The following is a 20,591-nucleotide window of genomic DNA, read 5'->3' on the forward strand; positions in this document are numbered from 1 at the left end:
GTTTTGGGCTATTAACATTCCAAAGTATTTCTGCTCCTTACATCATATATCATGTGAGTATAGATGATATCTGCATAATACTTAAATTCAGCTGCAGCTCCTACCTTTCACAGGTGGCTGCAGGGCTGCAGTCCAGACTCCCTATGTAGCGGCACACCGTCCATATTCAATACGCATGCGTAGAAAAAGAACAGAAAAAAATAGCACATGTGCAGAAAAACGACATTGTCTAGGGGCTGCCGAATACCTCTGCCATAAAAAAAAAGCAGAAGCGGCATCCCATTGGAAGGGCTTTCTGCTAATGACAGTCCAGACTGGCAGTCCCAGGGGGAGGAAATACCTCCTCTGGGACTGCCTGTCTGACGTACGATTCCTATGGGAAGCCACTGATGCTATTTCACATACAGGAAGACTCGGAGATCACAGGGGAGTGGCAGATTTTACCTTGGTAAAATCCACCACTGCAAAAACTATACATTAATTATTATAATTAATAGAATCTTAAATCATAACTAGGGTGGTGTGGCCGGTGCAACCGCACAGAGCGCAGGATGTTCTAGGGGCAGCCCTAGCCGTCGCTGTAATCTCTATGTGCCGGGCGCCTGCTGTGATGTATATTAGCAGAGGTGCTCCTGACTGCCCTGACTGCTGTGAGCCTGTGAACTCCGCCTCCCCCAGCTCCCACACAGCACACTGGCTGTAGGGAGAGAAGTCATGACGTCTCTCCAGTGATCCAGTGTGAAGATCGAGGAGGAGCTGTTGGGCATGGGAAGCGGTGGCTAGCTACGGCACTGAGAGACCAGAATCTCTTGTCAGTGTTAGCTGGGTGAGTGCTGTGCACTTCATCTGTAATGTGAATGTGTGTGATGCGACAGAAGTCCCGGAAGGCAGGATGAGACATTGTCAATGTGGTCACATTGGCCAGGTGGGTGCTGTGCTCTGAACCGCATCTGGAATGTGTATGTGTGTGACATAGAAGTCCCGGGAGGGGAAGGGGGGTGGAATATAGAAATATGAAATAATAACAGCACAGCAATTGATGGAGCTTTTTTTTCTCTATCCCTATTTCCCTTTGTATTTGTTTAACGTGAATATTAATTGATGTATATATGTATATAAAAATGGCAGGGGGGAGGGACACCAAATCTTTTTCTCACACAGGGCACCAAAATGTCTAGTTATGGCACGTTAAAATCTGATTCTTTTTGTTTGCTGTATTACGTAAAATTGGTGATCTTTGCAGTTTGTAATAGAAAATGTTGTATGGTTTTGATATCTATTGCATCCAGACTTTTAAACAGACACTGCTGCTGGTGCTTCTATCTTTTAAGATTAAATTAAATTAAATATTTGCATATTGTAAGTAGCTTTTAAATGGGGTATCATTTAAGTAGTCAGCATAAGGAAAAAAATACATCACAAAAAACACATTGGTGACAAAAAGTCCAGAGATACAAAAGTTAACACTAAATTCTATTAAAAGATTGTAAGCACAGTAAATCATTCCCTCTCAATCCGTACTTTTTATGGTGACCTATACAAATCAATCAATGCATTTTAATGTACAATTAAATAGGAACATCTACATTTGGGAGCTCCTTCTCCTGTTTGTGTTTTAGTGTCAGTGGGTAAAAAAAAATGTCTTCAACAAGTTTTTCTAGTTTTAACTACTTTACTCTGGTACCTGACCAGTATTCCAGATGGCCCGATGAGATAAACGTCCAATAGATATGATGTGCCTTTTACCAGACCACTTATTCTTTCTGTAGTTACTGATCTTTGCACATTGATATCATGGAAGTATTTACACAAAACTTTCTCTGATTTTGGCCTAGATTCAGGTCCTGAGCAATTGTCAACACTGGACATTTCTCTCCAAACTTGGCTTTCTTGAAGTTTCTTCTTGTAGACACAGTACATGTTCCTTTCCTGTGTACCAAGCCAGGCGATAGTTATCGAGTTACATGTTCTCAGTTTGTTGAAAGACTTGATTTTCAGACTATTTGGAAAAAATGGGAATAAAGACTTGTGGATGTGAGATGATGCCTGAATCATTGCAGAGGTATTTGACAACGGTTCCCCTGGCTTTAGAACAGCCAAGTATTTATCCATCACTTTCCCTTTCAGAGTAATATGTCTTAAACCTTGAATAAATTCTGAAACTAAGAATTTACCATTTTTTGATATTTGAGCACGCATTTGGCCATTACATGTTTGTAGCGTAAATTGGACCTTTTTATGCAATGCCTGATATTGAAAGCTATATACTTTTTGTCTTCTGCCGTCAAACTTAATTTGAATTATTTTACCATCTTTTAGCAAGGTAACCTTAGGCTTTGGCTCCAACCAAGTCTTTGAAAATGTACCTGTGTAGGCCACACTGGCATTGGTTAAAAGATTAACTACAAATACATCAAAGTAATATTGGGTGTTTGAAGTCAGATTAGATACTGTGTAGGTATTCTTGTTGCCGATACACATCTGCCTCAGATCCATATTGCTGGATTTGTGAATAATCCTAAAATCAGTGTTTGAAAAGAGCATAACCCTTTGATGGTCATCAAGATGCTGCAAGATGGGGAAACTTGCTAACTCTGGCCATTTTCTGCCTGCGGATCGAATAGCAGTGTTAGCAGCGCACAAGCTTTTATAGTTATGTTTTTCATTGACCAGGAGGCAATATTCTATGTTCTCCTTCTGCTTCACTGCAGATGGACTTGGTTTCCAGACCAATGAAACAGAGTTATGGCTGACTGTGGTGACATCAATGCGAGGATCTCCTGGAAGCTCGGGGAATAGATTACCATGTGCTAAATCAGTTGAGAGGTATACTGATATGTGAGTGTCTCTTTCAGTTGAAAGAAATTCAAGAACAAAAAGTGAAGAATATGCTGAAGTGCCAACATAACTTTCAACAGAGTTTCCTTTGTAGTGGAAAAGCGTAGAGACAGTCTTGTAGTACGTTCGAGTTTTCAGGTCATCAAAGGTTTGATACTTTTCTAGAATAGAAATAGAAAAATATTATGTTAAATGAAGAGTAAAAATGGTTATTACAGTATGCAAATATTTTTTTTCATTCAACTGTTTTTTTACAGCAGTTAAATTGCAGTTTATAATGAGCCTTGAAATTAAATGGCCCAACATCGCGCTGTGCTCATCACATTGTGAAAGCTTGAGGTTTTCAAGGACATCTCTCTCCTGCCGCAGTGGGAATGGGTAAATGTTGATTAATTTTTAAAAGGTTATTTTTAATAGTGGAAATTACCTTACAATTGGAAGCGACACTTTAGTCATGTTGTATTTGTAACATTTCAGAGGGTTAAAATATCTCTCAGATAATGTCTTTAAGGAACTGAAAGTTGGGACTTGGAGACATCAGCTCTGGTTTGAATCATTCATTTGTTTGATCTATTATATGTGCCAATACAAATAAATAAGCCATTGCCATATCACGATTCTGGTAAATTAATACCTGCTGTTTTTCTGTAGAATGCATGTGATGCCTTATAGTGTAGAATACTCCATTCAATTGGTACATCACAGGGAGTCACAGTGATTGAGAAGTGTGGGGTAGAATTTTCTTCCATTGTAAAATAGTACCTGAAAAGAATACACAATTCCAGAATAATATTTCAGCCTTTGCAAACAGTAATATAAAAAGATATATCTACAGAATATACTCTTTTGTGATAGCTAATTTTTTGTATAATGCATATATAATTGGTCTCCGAATCAATGTAAACACACATAAAACATTCATTTTTTTTATGTAAGGATACTGAATTAAACTATTTAGTATTTTCTGAAGCACAGAGGCATTGTTTTAATATACTGCAGGCTTACCCGTGATACGCAATAAGAAAATAGATCATACTATGCAACTCATTATTTATTTAAATAAGTTAATAAATGATAGCTGTTTGCCCTCGAGATATAAGCCAGCCCAACACCAAATGCAAATGACCATAATTGGTATTGAAAATGCAAAGGATGTGATTTATAATAAGCATAAATTATAGGGTTCATGTTTCATCCAGTAACACACAGTTGAACATGTACAGTACAGAGGTTTGAAATTGGTGCAAATCGATGGTTGTTTTTGCCATTTCCAAAAATGGCAGCGGGTTAGTCAATATCAACAGAAGAACTGCTTCACAACATATAACAAATTGCCAGGAAAAACACCATAGCCGCATGGCCAATCAGCACATGAGAAGGCTCAATAGATTTAAGAAGGGCAATTATGTATTGATTAAGGCAAAACATATCATTAATATTTTGAAATATTTAGTGCACTATTGCGCTGCCTCCATAAATGCTCCATAACTGAAACATTCTTCTTTACCAAGATGGCAGCAGCTTGGTCTTCTGCACATGTGTAGCACCATCTTGCCACTGTGTTACACAGGTACAGTTAAACACGAACACGAAACCCTGTGTATTACCAGTAAATAATACACCTGTGCAGGGCCGCCATCAGGGGGGGACGTCCGGATCTGGAGTCCCGGGCCCGGGCAGGGAGGGGGCCTGCCCGCCCATGTACGGACCTACCAGCATAGCATCAGATTTCCCTTAGAATTATGGGCCTGCCGGTATCCAGCACATAGCGGATCTTTAAACTGAGGAACGATCCACGCTGCAGTCGTCACTGACTTTCTGAAGTTCCTGTGCTGGTGGTGAGTAGTGACTGTCGGTTGGCCCCCCTCCCCCGGATCAGCCACCTGACAAGGAGATGCGCTCAGAGCTGCTGATCAGCCCAGCATATGCCTGACTCCTGAGCAGCAGTGCAGCACACTCCTGTCTCCATCAGCTCATTTCATTACTCGGACAGTGGAACTCTCCTACCAAGGCGGCAAAAGATGGCAGTGAGGGCCCCACAGCAGCGCTGACAGAAGTAAATGGGGAGGCGAGGTGGGGGGGGGCACCACTGATAGACAGAATGGGGGGGTAAGTGTTTCTGACATACAGAGGTACAATAAAGGTTTTTTTTTTATTGAGGCAAGGCACTTGTGACATCATTACATCACACCACTGACAGATGATCCGGCCACAGCCCGAAGAGGAGCAGCCAGAAGACACAGGAGAAGGTAAATGTCTGTAGGGGACTGAAGGGGTGTTGGCGGGGGAGACGCTGACGGGCCGGAGTTGCAAAAACACAGGGGGGGAGCCTGCATATTTAGTCAGTCGTGGGCCCCACGATTTCTGGTGGCAGCCCTGTACCTGAGTATCCTGCATAGATCCGGCATATACATGTACCACTCCCATCATACATAATGGTCTAGTCCTCTGTATGCTCCACTCAAGGTCCATCCAGATCCACTAAGTGCGTAACTGTGAGTATGGGAGCATGGCCTCTACTACACTCCAATAAACCAAGCACATGGTTAGTTAAGTACTAAGGCTGCTTGCTGTATCTGGATTCTGCTGGTATCTACTATTATAACCTGCATGCCACCTCAAATACAGTAGTACACACATTTCAGCATAATAAACCTTTTATGGGGCAAGATTATTTTTTAAATATATTAGGAAGACAAAATGAATGTACAGTAAATTTATGATATTTACTAGCATATGCTGGGTGACCTCACCCACTGTACCCCACCCTGCCCCCTATTTGTCTGCTGCTACGACCTGCCCACCCCCTCTCTGTATGCTGCTCTGTCCAAACACACCCTCCATTTTGAGACTATTTTGAGTCTCAGCACCTACTGTATTCTTAGTGTGCAACTGTGCATGCGTGTTTTTCTGAGATCCGCGTGTTTTTCTTCTGTCTCAAGTCTGACTAGGGACCTTCTGCGACTATGGGTTTGGAATGGGCAGGAAATAGAGGGAAGTGGGAAAGAATGGGAATGCAGTGGGCATGCAATAGAATGAAAGTACAGTAAGTGTGCGTTCTGGGCATGTAGTCAGAAGTGAAAATGAACATGGCCACTGAAAAGTCTAAAACTCAGCATCTGGAGAAGTCAGATTTGCGACAGTTATGACCCTGGTGTAAAGTTGATAGTGATGACTGCATTCAATTGGCCGCAAACAGTGAAAACGGATGTAGTTGTGTTTTAAAAATGATTTTGCACTGCAGTGCACACTTGTTTTACACAAATATATAATTACTTTGACTCATTTGGGCATGGGGACACCTGCACATACAGTATATTCTAAAGCAGGTGTGGGGAACCTCCGGCCCGCGGGCTGTATACGGCCCACAAGGTGAAATCATCCGGCCCGGCCGGCTGTCAGTGGCAGCAGCAGAATCAGCGTAGTGTAGCATCTGTCAGCGGCGGCAGGTAGCGCTGCGGGAGAGCGGGGATGTCAGGATTGTTATCGGCAGCAGGTTGCGCAGCGGGGGAGAGGGGATGTCAGGACTGTCATCGGCGGCTGGTAGCCAATGACCGCCCTAACACACTCCTTCCTCCCGCTGCGCTATCAGCGGCAGCAGGTAGCACAGTTGGGGGATGGTGTGCGTGTCAGGGCTGTCATCAGCTATCAGCGGCGGGAGGTAGCGCAGCGTTGGAGGGTGTCAGAGCTGTCATCGGGCGGATTAGTGCAGGGGCTCTCTCCCTATCAGCGGCGGCAGGTAGCACAGGGGGGGGGGAATCAGGGCTGTAATTGAGTGGCATGCAGGGCTCTCTCCCCATCAGCGGTGACAGGCAGGCAGCGCACAAGGGGAGGGGGGGAATCAGGGCTGTCATATGGCTGCCATTGAGCTGGTTAGTGCAGAGGCGTGCAGGGTCTCACCCTAACAGCGTGGGTAAGCAGGCAGTGGTGGCAAAGCAGGGGGTGTGTACAGTCAGTGCTGTCAGGCTGGTTAGGACTGAGAGGACCCCAGGGCTGCCTTATCAATCTGCCTGTCACACATCCATAGGGACTGCCCCTCCAGACTCTGCCTGGCAACACACCAAAGAGAAGCAGTTACTTACAGCCATCGCATTAAGGGTGAGTTAATAACGTTTTTAACCAAATATAGGAGGCAAATTTTAAATTAATAATTTTGTATGGCCCCCGAATGATTTTCTAAAAATCAATATGGCCCTTGGCAGAAAAAAGGTTCCCCACCCCTGTTCTAAAGTGTTTAAAGTGTAATTAAAAAAATACAATTTTATATTTGCATATGCTTCGCTAAACATTGCAGATTAATTAATCCACTTAGATACTTCTGCTCTATCCAGCCATTAACTATAATGTGTTTCTCTGTGTACTGAGATTTTCAGTATTTTCTGTACCAACAGTGAATCTACACCTACAGTCACAATCTAGTCTCATATCAACCAGGTACAACAATGGGAGGGAGCTGCAGCCCAAGATTTACACCTAAGAATGAATCTATAAAGGTTGCAGAGATGCAACTTATAATTCAGACACAGGGCCTGATTCATCACGGATCGCAACTGCAACGGCGTATGCAGATTGGTCGATGGTGCATATAGCACATGCGTATGCTTCGCAGTGCTCGTGTGCGGGTTAGCATTGTGGTAGTTCTGCAAGTACTCACGCAGAAAGACAGCCATCGAAGAGTGAGTGATGGGAGGTCAGAGTTTGGGGGTGGTGATGGCTGGGTGGCCGATGACACACAGGCATGCCCGTCCGTTTGAACGCCGTTACATGGGCATGCATAAATTAGCCACTGTGACGGCATACGCAGCTTGAGTACTCACTGCGTGCAACGAGGTTAGCAATTTCTGAGTAAGGTCAGAGCTGCTGTAATTCTGCGGGAGCGGACGATTTTACCGATGTATAGACTACTGCAATGCCCTCTACCTTGGACTCCCAGCAAAAGAATTGTACCGCTTGCAGATGGTACAAAACGCAGCTGCCAGGCTATTAACCAACCAGCCCCGTTCCAGCCACATAACACCCACTCTCTACTTCCGTCACTGGCTGCCTGTCAGATGGCGAATTGTTTTCAAGATTGGATTACTAACTTACAAAGCTCTACATGACCATGACTGTCGACAAATGACTATTAACAGTACCTAGAATCTCCCGGAATTCGTCTAGGGGTCGAACTTTCAGTTTTGGGGCTCCAACCTTATGGAACTCACTTCCCCGCACAGTTTGAGAGGTCTCCACTCTAGAATCCTTCCAAAATAGACTCAAGACTCACCTATTCCCCCAAGCATTTCACTAATGTCCCTTGTTTAAGCTTATTTTGTATTTTGCACTATAAATGTAAAGCACTTTGAGTCCTTTAGTAGAAAAGCGCTATATAAATAAAATTATTATTATTATTATTATTATTATATGCAAGACTGCAAGGTATTACGGATGTGAGATAGTGGTAGTGAATTAGGCCCACATTTTGAGAGTCTGTTTGCGTCTAAAGCTCGATACACACTGTAATGTAAGGGAGCAAATGACAATTGACCATTTGTTCCCAAACACTGACAAAAATGGTAGTTCAGAGAAATTGGTTTAAACCATTTGATTTAACTAATTTGTGTAATGATCGTTTTTTCTCCATTTTCCGGCGTTTGGAAGCAAATGGTCGATTGACATTTGCTCCTGTACATTAACAGATTTTCATTTCAACCAGTCAGATTGAACATATAGGGGTCTATTTGCTAAGATTTGTTAGGAGATAAAGTGAACGGAGATAAAGTACCAGTCAATCAGCTCCTAACTGCCATTTTTTCAAACACAGACTGTGACATTGTAGTTAGCAGTTGATTGTCTGGTACCTTTTCACTGTTCACTTTATCTCCTAACAAAGCTTAGTAAATAGACCCCTTAATCTTATAGTGTGTACCTATCTTAACTCTGAATAAAGCTCATGATGAAACTGTTTCTGTCACATGCAGTCCAGTCCCTTCTTACACACTTAGATGACCAGGTCCTTGTTTCCATAAATGTCAGAACACTCATATCCTGAATTATTCTGTGTTGCAGTGTGCACTGATAATGTGTACATACAAAAAACGGGAGGTGTAAGTTTTTGTGACTCCATTTAAAATGCATTTTAGGTGTAGAGTTATAAGGGACCTACAAAGGGGATGTAGTTAGTATCACAGCTGTCAGGATGCCGGCGCTCAGAATACAGGTGCCGGAATCCCGACACTAGTCATAATCCTGGTGGCAGCATCCCGACCGCTGACATCCCGATGGTAAGTATTGGGGTTAGGAGGAGGGTTAAGGTTAGGGATAGGCACTAAGAGGGGGGTTACAGTTAGACTGCGGGAGAAAAGGTTAAGGGTAGGCTGCGAGGGGGGGGTAGGTTTAGGCTGCGGGAGGTGAGGGTTAGGTTAGGATGCAGGGAGAGAGGGTTAGGGGTAGGGTTAGGGTATTTATCGGCAGGTATCGTTATCCTTCCTAACACTGTTGGGATGCTGACGTCAGAATTCTGACTGCCGGGATCCAGAGCACCGGCATCCCATACCCATCGCCTACAAAGAATCCTGTGCAAATCCAAGGGACCCTCTGAAGATGGGCACACAAATCCAAGGGACCCTCATGAGCAGGGCACACATGTGCCCTGCTCATGAATGAACACTGATGCAGAATAGGAAAAGGTATTAATCTAGGTGACCGGGTTTAAAATATCCCAGGCATGACTCCCACCTCAGTACTTCCTACATTATTAAGAAGATGAATAACAGATTTCCTCATATAATATCAAATGTAATATCAAATGTGCATTACACAAAGCAATCACATGCACATTGCAGACCTGCTGGGGTGTAACACACAAATTCACACATCTATATGTCTTCATCGGGTGCAGATGGACAAAATTGAAACGGTTCTCCAACTATAATTCTAGAACAAGGTTTATGTGTACCTGACAGAAATCAAATCCCTTCAAAATCCAGCTGATTTCTGCTTTTATGGGAATAAAGGAGAAAAATAATAGTGCAAATGGAATGATGAATCTGAATTTCATTACATATATTATTAACAGGTAATTGGTAAGGAAGACATATGGCAAAATTTATATGAAACAATAAATATCCATCCTATAATAATGGGGGGCTTTTACTTTGATGTTTACTATTAAAACATTTTTCCATCCTGTGGAATTTATCTTGTGTGTTTAGTGTAATGATCACATCGCTGCTACAGAATAAGAAAAATCATATATTTCTTTCTGCTATATGCCCTTTTTATAAGGGAGTGCTAGTGACTGACTGTGTGTTACATAGATAATGCTTGTTCCTTGTGCATTACTGAAATTCGGAACAGAACAAGATGGGACCTAGTGTCAGGGCTGTAAGGAGGGTGGTGCGGCCAGTGCCATCACACATGGCTGGATGCCCTGGGGTGGTACCAGCCATGCTTACCTTAGGCAGCAACTAGCTCCCTGCTCTTGCTCACAGCTCCTGCACTGGACTGTGAGGGGAAAGACATTATGGGGTATATTTATTAAGGTGCAGGTTTTTAGAAGTGGAGCTGTTGCCCATAGCAACCAATCAGATTCCACTTAACTTTTATCTAGCGCCTTCTAGAAGATAATAGCTAGAATCTGATTGGTTACTATGGGCAACATCTCCAATTCTAAAAACCTGCATTTTTAGTAAATATACCCCTATGTCTTCTCCCACAGTGCCATGGGAACTGTCCTGCCACTCGGAGTGTTTGTAGGATGCTCTAAGCAGCAGGCTGGTGGTCCAGAGAAGGTGTTCCCACCTAACCACTCCTTGGGGAGATCAGTTATGACAACTTGAGAGCTATTTAGTGGGCAGGTGCAGCACAGGGCCAGTGGTATCCTGTTACGGTGAGACCTAGGCCTAGGGTAGAGAATAAGATTGGGACTCCTTAAACTAGTGAACCCTTATATACAAATTAATAATACATACAGAGAATGGAAACTGTTTGTCCAACTAAAATGTCTGTACAATGGTTTCCTCCCACACTCCAAAAATATACTGGTAGGTTAATTGGCTCCCAACACAAATTAACCCTAGTGTGTATGTGTGTGAGCATGTGTTAGGGAATATAGACTGTAAGCTCCACTGGGGCAGGGACTGATGTGAATGGCCAAATATTCTTTGTAAAGCACTGCGGAATATGTGTGTGCTATATAAATAACTGGTAATAAATAAATAAATACAATGGAGCTATAAGCAGACGTACAAAAGAGAAGCCACAATGTCCATGATTGTGACTTCTAATTGGGCCCCTGCTTACACATCTCTACAAATGTCACAGCCCCAGTTTTCAGCTGGGACTGTGACACAAACTATTGAGCTTTGGGAAAAGCATCTATTTGGAACTTTGCCCTGCTCCATGGGAAGAGCCATAATGCCTAGTGCAGCTTAAAAGTTGTGCAACACTGAATAATAAGGCATCGTTATAGCACAAGATAAATAATACTAGTTACTTTTGGCTAGTGTATGAAGCTTATTATTGTAGATGGAGATCCCATTCTGTTGGCTAGTATAAAAAGTTGTTACTATTGTGGCTGTAAGTATACGGAACAGATTCTGATGCAATGGGACCTATTTATCAAATAATTTGCATCTGCATCTACATTGAATGCTTGAAAATAGCTGCAGAATTCCACCAGATTTAGCTGGATCTATGTGACTGCAATACCCCATTACATCTGCTTTTTAGAGCAGCCATTATCACTAACAGTGTGATTTGCAAATAGAACTCCTATAGACTTCCATGCTATTTGTATAGCCCGCAGACTGACAGAGACACATACTTTAAGTACACCTTGAGGGCTCATGAGCATGTGCAGTGCAAAAAAAATTCAAATTCTGACATTTTGCGCTAGAGTCTGAATCAGACTCACAGACAGGGACAAAAATATTGAAGGCCCCTATCCCCTCCCAGTAGGTACATGCAGGTTGGCCATTGGCTTATTCCCAACTGTCTGTCCAGCCTCATTCCCAACTGTGTCTCTCAACCTTATCCCCTCCTGTGTCTCTCCAGCCTCATCCTCACCTGTGTTGTACAAACATCAGCCCTTGTCTCTCCAGCCTCATCCTCACCTGTGTTGTACAAACCTCAGCCCTTGTCTCTCCAGCCTCATCCTCACCTGTGTTGTACAAACCTCAGCCCTTGTCTCTCCAGCCTCATCCTTGCCTGTGTTGCTCCAGCACCATCCATATGTTTCCAGCCACTACCCCTTCACCCCTTCACTCCATCTCCAGCCTTCCACTCCTCTCCCTTTTGTCTCTGAGCATCATTATCCTCCCACCCATGACTCAGCTTCACTCCCCTCCAGTGGAGGCTCCAGAGGCGGGGCTGCAAAATTCAAACCAACTGCCACCACACTGGCAAATATTGCCTGGATTGGACTTACTGGCAGTTGGTGTGGTCCCCTGTTTGAATTTTGGATTGCGCTGCAGCCCCACCTCTGAAGTCACCACTTCTCCCCACCACACCCAGCTTCACTTCCCACCCTTCTCTCAGCTTCATTCCTCCATGTATCATAGCTTCATTCCGCCACCCTGTGTCTCTCAGCTTCATCCCTCCACCCTGTGTCCACCCTGTGTCTTTCAGCCTCATTCACTCTACTGTGTCTGTCAGCTTCATTCCCCACTCTATGTCTCTCAGCCTCACCCCAGCCCTGCATCTCTCAGCCTCACCCCACCCCATGTCTCACAGCCCCAGCCCGTATCTTCATCTCCACCCCCCCCTGCAACTTCCTTTCCAGCCCCCCCAACTACAGATCAAACTATGTCTCTCCAGCCCCCTAACCATCACCCGACCCATGTCTCTTCAAACCAGCAAGCACTTACCTTCTTCCTGCCGTTCCTCGTCCCTGATGGCTCAGGCCCAGCTCAGTGACGTCAAGCGTTGTGCCGGCACAAACAAAAACAACTTTATTCTGATGGGCTGATGGCCTCCCTCTTTCACTCTGACTGTGCCCTGCTGAATACAGCAGAGGGACACATGAACTATGCTCCAAAGATTACTGACGAGCCAGGGCCAGTACAAGTGCCCCTTTGGACCCCCCTCTCACCAGGCCTGCTCACAGACTACATTTCTGCTGATGATAAACTGCACAATGACTTAAGGACCATTAATACCTAGTCCAGAACAAATGTATCACTTTACACTATAATGCAATTGGAATGCTTTTTGAAGCCTTCGCTTACAAGCTGTGTTTAGCCTGCACTACAGTATAGTGTGAATGTGGCAGGTCACTGTGTGTTTTACAATTAGCATAGATGCAGTCAGCACATATTTGCAGTAAATCCTACAAAAGCAGAAGATTACTGCATTTTTTATTATAGTGGCCATTTACCATCAGAGTCTCTCTTTTTTCGATCACATAAGCAGTCCTCATAGCTTTATATGGAGTCTGGAAATATGGCCAATTTACCAAGCTCCAATAAAACTTTTTATAGATGCCATATAGTAGATTATGCCATGGTGCAAAATAGGCAGAACTATAACTTGGATGGGGTGTCGCTACCCCCGGTCCACAGTACCTGCATTTGGTTTAGAGCGTTCCTGGAATGTCACGTTTCAGCCATTAGAGCTGCTGCAGAGTGACCTGAAGCATCCAAATGACGCTCCAGCACTAAGCCTGTCATCCAGAGCGTCCTTAGGACACTCCGAGCAGTAATCTTCTTTCTATTGCCAGTGGCACTATCCCGTCAGTGTGACATCATGATGTCACATTTGGGGGCGGGGCCAGCACAGGGTGGAAAATCACCCTGCTCCAGCATTGCCTGGAGGCTACTTCTGCAGAAAGATTAAGGCAGGTTCTTATCGATTTTCTGCCCTGGACAGAAAATTATAATAAATAGGCACTCAAAATAATTACTTATTGTTGCAATATAAAAGTATAGTTAACACAAACATTTGAAGAAGACTGATAAATAAGTAAATTAGTATGTATTATTGTTTTGCAAACATGTATTCCCTGCTATTTGGTAAGAAATCCTATGAACTGTTTACCACCAATATCAATCCACTCCATAAGAGCATAATTATATATTGGTGTTGTTCAACAGCAGGAACTGAGAGGCTGCATCTGTAGTCAATGAGGAAGGAAACCAAACGCCTCTATTTGATATGAGTTCCCAGCTGATCACTGTGCATAGCACTTACAGTATATCCATGTTAGCATTGTTGTCCTTTCCCCTTCCTCTATGACGCAGGTTCTCAGGACCCCAAACAGTGCATGTTTTCCAAGTCTCCTCACAGAATCAAAAGTGACTTAATTATATGCACCTGTGGATCTTTTAAAATGTTGCAGTGAGTAATTAATACACCTGTGCACCTGCTGGGTGACCTAAAAACTGTGAACTGTGTGGGGTCCTGGGGACCGAGTTTGAGAACCTGTAGTCACAAATATGCTTGTAACTGAAATTCTCCCGTACAATATTGCAGGACTGTAACTAGGGTGGTGCGAGCTGTGCCATGGCACAGGGCACCGCAGGGCATGGGGCACTTTTTGGACCTGTCAATTAACCTGTTTATTGTCATTCTCACTTGTAGCTTCCTCTTCTTTTATCCCCAGCATCTCCTGGCCTCCCGTCTCTTCTCTGGCCCTTCCCCATGAGGCCATGGCCCTTTTTCAGGTGCACTGTGTCCCTATTTAAAAAATGGGGGGGCGCCAATGCTCTGTAATATTGGTTCTCTAGACAAGTACAAGTATATACATGAAGAAGGCCATATACAGTCAGGTCCATAAATATTGGGACATTGACAGAATTTTCAGATTTTGGCCTCTATTCACCACCACAATGGTTTTGAAATGAAACAAACAAGATGTGCTTTAACTGCAGACTTTCAGATTTAATTTAAGGGTAATTACATCCAAATCGGGTGAACGGTGTAGGAATTACATCAGTTTCAATATGTGCCTCCAATTTTTTAAGGGGCCAAAAGTAATGGGACTATCAACTCAAAAGCTATTTCATGGACAGGTGTGGGCTATTCCCTCGTTATTTCATTATCAATTAAGCAGGTAAAAGGTCTGGAGTTGATTCTAGGTGTGCCATTTGCATTTGGAATCAGTTGCTGTCAACTCTCAATATGAGATCCAAAGAGCTGTCACTATCAGTGAAGCAAGCCATCATTAGGCTGAAAAATCAAAACAAACCCATCAGAGAGATAGCAAAAACAATAGGTGTGGCCAAATCAACTGTTTGGAACATTCTTAAAAAGAAAGAACGCACCGGAGAGCTCAGCAACACCAAAAGACCCGGAAGACCACGGAAAACAACTGTGGTGGATTACAAAAGAATTATTTCCCTGGTGAAGAAAAACCCCTTCACAACAGTTGGCCAAATCAAGAACACTCTCCAGGAGGTAGATGTATATGTGTCAAAGTCAACAATCAAGAGAAGACTTCACAAGAGTGAATATAGAGGGTTCACCACAAGATGCAAACCATTGGTGAGCCACAAAAACAGGAAGACCAGATTAGAGTTTGCCAAACAACATCTAAAAAAGCCATTACAGTTCTGGAACAACATCCTATTGACAGATGAGACAAAGATCAACTTGTACCAGAGTGATGGGAAGAGAAGAGAAGGAAAGTAACTGTTCATGATACAAAACATACCACCTCATCAGTGAAGCATGGTGGTGGTAGTGTCATGGCGTGGGCATGTATGGCTTCCAATGGAACTGGTTCCCTTGTATTTATTGATGATGTGACTGTTGACAAAAGCAGCAGAATGAATTCTGAAGTGTTTCGGGCAATATTATATGCTCATATTCAGTCAAATGCTTCAGAACTCATTGGACGGCGCTTCACAGTGCAGATGGACAATGACCCGAAGCATACTGCAAAAGCAACCAAAGAGTTTTTTAAGGCTAAAATGTGGAATGTTATGCAATGGCCAAGTCAATCCCCTGACCTGAATCCGATTGAGCATGCATTTCACTTGATGAAGACAAAACTGAAGGGAAAATGCCCCCAAAACAAGCAGGAACTGAAGACATTTGCAGTAGAGGCCTGGCAGAGCATCACCAGGGATGAAACCCAGCGTCTGGTGATGTCTATGCATTCCAGACTTCAGGCTGTAATTGCCTGCAAAGGATTTGCAACAAAGTATTAAAAAGTGAAAGTTAAATTTAGGATTGTTTAGTTTGTCCCATTACTTTTGGCCCCTTAAAAAGTGGGAGGCACATATAGAAACCGTTGTAATTCCTACATCGTTCACCTGATTTGGAAGTAATTGCCCTCAAATTAAATCTGAAAGTCTGCAGTTAAATCACATCTTGTTTGTTTCATTTCAAAGCCATTGTGGTGGTGAGTAGAGGCCAAAATATGAAAATTCTGTCAATGTCCCAATATTTATGGACCTGACTGTACATATAATATAGATGAGAACTTATTTGCTGACAGGCTAAATACTATTAATAAATGATATCAGACATAAACTTTAATCTTTAGAGATCTCCAGAAATACAGATTTGTCCTCAGGCACCTAGCGTCTATGCACCATACGGCCCGAGATGCCCGGGGAGACTGAAGCTGTAGAGCATGCCATCTAAATATATTTTGTATCTTATTCACATTGTAGACTCAGCAAAACACAACTCAAAGTGTACTAGAGATGCTGGGCTGCAAATTTAACTGCACAGGAACTAGTTTTGAACACGTATAAAGGCATAGCTGAAGCACAACAGAACTTGTTGTGGGAAAAAGACGCAGCTGCTGCATCAGTATACAAAGTGCTACACTTTGTATACAGATTCCGACTCAGATTTCACACACAGATGTACGAATGTTACACATCAAATTGATCAGTGCAAGTCAGCAACTACGTTTTTTTGCTTCCTGTTGTTTCACTTATGCGAATAAGACTCGCATCTTGAGCGAGAAAGATGCTTGGCACGGCCAAGTTGCCCCGAACCTGGTGCACCGACAATGATTAATTGGCACACCTGAAGCCACAGTGTATGAGGACACATCTGTAGATGGGGACACAGATAATCCTTGGAGAAACACATCTGACCTTCAGATTAATGAGTCGCCATTTGGATAGTTCTCATATATACCGTTTCCATACCTTCTTATTTAATTCTATCTAGCCACTCTCTTCCCATCTCTAAGGCCTTTACTCCAACCTTTTCTGTACCCTTTATATTAAATTGCAGATAAGTTTTTCTACATGAGATGGAGATATCGAAAATAGGCATGGTTTTATTTGTGAAGAAGAACATCAGTATACTACATATACTGTTATTAACAACGCATTGAGGTTGCACCATATCTTTCTATTTTCTGTATGCTATTTCAAGTGCGGTGCTACTTTGTGTGCACTAGCCGAAGAGTCAAGATGTTTGGGTGCTTCTGTGAGTGCAAATCTTTATATATTATGACAGAGGTTCCCAAACTCGGTCCTCAAGGCACCCTAACAGTCGAGGCTGTAAGGATATCCATGCTTGACCACAGGTGACTTAATTAGAACTCAGCTAATTTGATTTTACCACCTGTGCTCAACCACTGATATCTTTAAAACCTGAACTGTTGGGGTGCCTTGAGGACCACGTTTGGGAACCTCTGTATTATGAGATGAAAAATTCTACCTGCCATAATAAAGTTTTATTAAAACCTAATAGTGAATGCTTATTTCATAGAAAAATGAATGGTTGACAACACAAGTACATGTGTATATGATGTATGTCTGATGTAAAACGTGTACATCTTTCATCCAATTTGCGCCCAGCTCATCATAGAGAGGGGGTGGCACACATATGCACACAGCTGATTATGTGGTTGGTACTTGAAATATTAGCTGGAAAATTTATGTCATGGGATTACATCCAAGAGAAACCAAAGCAAGCTGTGATTAGTAGAAAAATAACTCAATGATTAACTGAACTGGCAATAAAACAAATATGCTGAAAACCTTGCTAAAGACCTTGGTTCAAATCCCAGTGTTAGTTTCTTGCATTGGTGAAATTACTTTGGGACTTATTTAGAAATATGTTACTAGTTGATCAGCAACAATCAGATGCTTTATTTCATCTAAACTCTATTAGGCAGAATCTACTTAGTTTCTATGGCACCAGCACATATTGCACATAGTACCATTCTATTAAATAAGCACCTTTGTTTCCCTTGTTCACAGGGATCAACAATAATAATGTAAGTTCCTTATGTACTGTCCTTTCTCTCTCTCTCTCTCTCTCTCTCTCTCTCTCTCTCTCTCTCTCTCTCTCCCTCTCTCTCTCTATATATATATATATATACACACACACACACAACTCTCCTCTTGATGGTGATATTCATTGATTTCTGTCTTGTGCGAGATCAGTCGATTTGCCCCATTTATAATACACTCTGCTGAAAAATTAAAGCAAGAATCATCTGACAGCCGGAAGCGATTCAAACACTGCATAAGTATGATCTGTGCAGGCTTTGGTGTTTGAAAGATTAAATAAATGGTTAATTTATTTTAAAGTGTGTGGGATTCCCCTCCCCCGAAAAAAAAAAAAAAAGCATAACCAGCCCCAGACCTCTGAGCCCGGTCTGTAGTGGAACATTGTGAGAAAAACCGGTGTGGGGTCCCACATATTTTCCAGTAACTAGCACCTGGCTACACTAACACTGTGCTGAAATAGCCAGGGGGCATACACTACAGCGGGGAGACACGCAGCGTGGGGTTCCCCTGCCATATTGTAAAACCAGCCTCAAACTGGTCAGCTCAAAGCAGGAAATCATTGGAAAGATAGGTGATGGCTACTGGAAAATAGGGGGGGCACACCAGTTTTCCCCCAGACTTTCCAGTACCAGATCGGGTTCAGAGGTCCTTTGCTGGTTATGTTTGTTTGTTTGTTTGTTTGTTTTTTTTGGGGGGGGGCAAGCACCTTTTAAAAAAATATTAACCTTTATTTCATTCTTTAAACACCAATGCCTGTACAGATCAAACAGTTCAGTGCTTTGGTCAAACACGCTGCTCACAGGTAGGTCTATTGATTTTGTGCATTGTGCCACGATTTTGATCGTTTTGACAAACCCGATTATAAGTAAATTCCTGATTTCTATCTGAGTCTATGTAAATGATATGATGTTTGGTCCAGTGGTATCTTGTGCCGAATTTACCATTAAGTGGCAGCACTGAGACTTGTACCCTGTGATTAGGAGAAATATGAAGCAATAGTGACATTAAGGAGACTTTTATATAAAGGTAATACATATAGTATAATAATGTTTATAAAGTCCAAAACTTTTGAAGGCCAATTCTGTGCTTGAAGGTTCCCACATATATATAAAGTCAGAAATCCACTGCACTCACCACTCACAGATTTGGGGTGCAAACCTGCACTTGCCATTCCCAGGACTGGGGTACAAGTGGCTTGTCACCTGCAGAGAAATGGGGTCCCGTGATGAGGGCTGCAGTCTTAAATGCATTGATCAATCCATGAACCAAAACCCCAGTATTTATTCATTATTGTGAGCGATTTAACAATGGTGAGTGCTGAATTTTCTGGTTTTATTTATATATATATATATATATATATATATATATATATATATATATATAATCTCCAAAAGAAATGAGGGTGCACTCACTAGACTTCATAGAAATATCAAAAAGTGATGTTTATTTGCGTCATCATAAAAGTACAGCCATCGACGTTTCGGTCCAGTCCATGGACCATTGTCAAGATGCTAGTACATATAACACTGAACACATATAAGTACACACACTAATCACATAGTTAATGCAATTACCTTAATCAAACACCTCCCACTTAAAACACCAGCGTGGTATCTATCCCTTATTACAAATGCAATCAGCAGCCAGAGAGGCAACAAATGGGCTTAGATGATGAATATGATGGGCACATATTAAAGGGCACATATTAAATAGACATCCAAAAAACACTCACCAATCATGAAATAAACAAACATGAAAATGATCACTTAAATCAATCCCATAGATCAATAAACAATATATATACTGAAATATACTAAAAAAATACAGAGTGGAGAATTGCAATGACCACAGACCGACCTAGTCGCAAAATGCAAACTGCAAAAATGTAAATCATTGCAGTCAACAAAGACAAACTGTGACATCGATGGTGACATCGATGGTACCGCAACAAAGCATAATTTAGCAAAAACAATGTAACCCCAGACTCTCATTAAGACTACGGGGAACCATGGTATCTAATCTGATAATCCAGTTAGCTTCACACTGTAACAGCTTTTTACTCCGACTGCCAACTCTACTAAGAGGAGGCACATGGTCAATAATGCGGTAACGCAAAGAAGCAATGCTATGTTTAAACTCAGCGAAGTGTCTTGCTACTGGTTGCTCGCTAGAGCCCGTGGCAATCGCCGCCCTGATAGCGGAACGATGTTGAGCCATACGGACTCTAAGAGCCAAATGTAATAGGGTGAGAGTTTAGAAAATGTGAGAGTTTAGCAGTAAACTGTCACATTGGTTGAGTTTTATCTTCAAAATGGGAAAACATCTGAATGAGATTTTAAATCGTGAGAGTTTTTTAAGTCTGAAAAAACATGCACGTTCACTCTGTTACTTTGTAAAATGTAAATCATTGTAGTCAACAAAGACAAACTGTGACATCGATGGTGACATCGATTGTACCGCATCAAAGCATAATTTAGCAAAAACAATGTAGCGATCATTTTCATGTTTGTTTATTTCCACTTACGCACAGTTGTTTTTATTTTAGCTATAGCATTTCTATATGCGTTA

The 20,591-nt window shown here is 42.3% G+C and overlaps 1 protein-coding gene across 1 annotated transcript in view; it reads right to left on the reverse strand.

Moving 5' to 3' along the window:
- Nucleotides 1-1,451: 1,451 nt before the first annotated feature.
- LOC148524182 (protein NDNF-like) overlaps nt 1,452-20,591 on the reverse strand; it is a 68,900-nt gene continuing 49,760 nt past the window's right edge. Inside the window, exons 3-4 of the mRNA XM_088472235.1 lie at nt 3,473-3,600; nt 1,452-2,999 (exon numbers count right to left, since the gene is read on the reverse strand). Coding sequence (XP_088328361.1) covers nt 1,645-2,999; nt 3,473-3,600 — 1,483 coding nt within the window. The 3' untranslated portion in view covers nt 1,452-1,644. The remainder of the gene's footprint in view (nt 3,000-3,472; nt 3,601-20,591) is intronic.

The sequence above is a fragment of the Taudactylus pleione genome, unplaced genomic scaffold (genome assembly GCF_031769625.1).
Source record: "Taudactylus pleione unplaced genomic scaffold, aTauple2 ptg000121l, whole genome shotgun sequence".
NCBI lineage: Eukaryota > Metazoa > Chordata > Amphibia > Anura > Myobatrachidae > Taudactylus > Taudactylus pleione.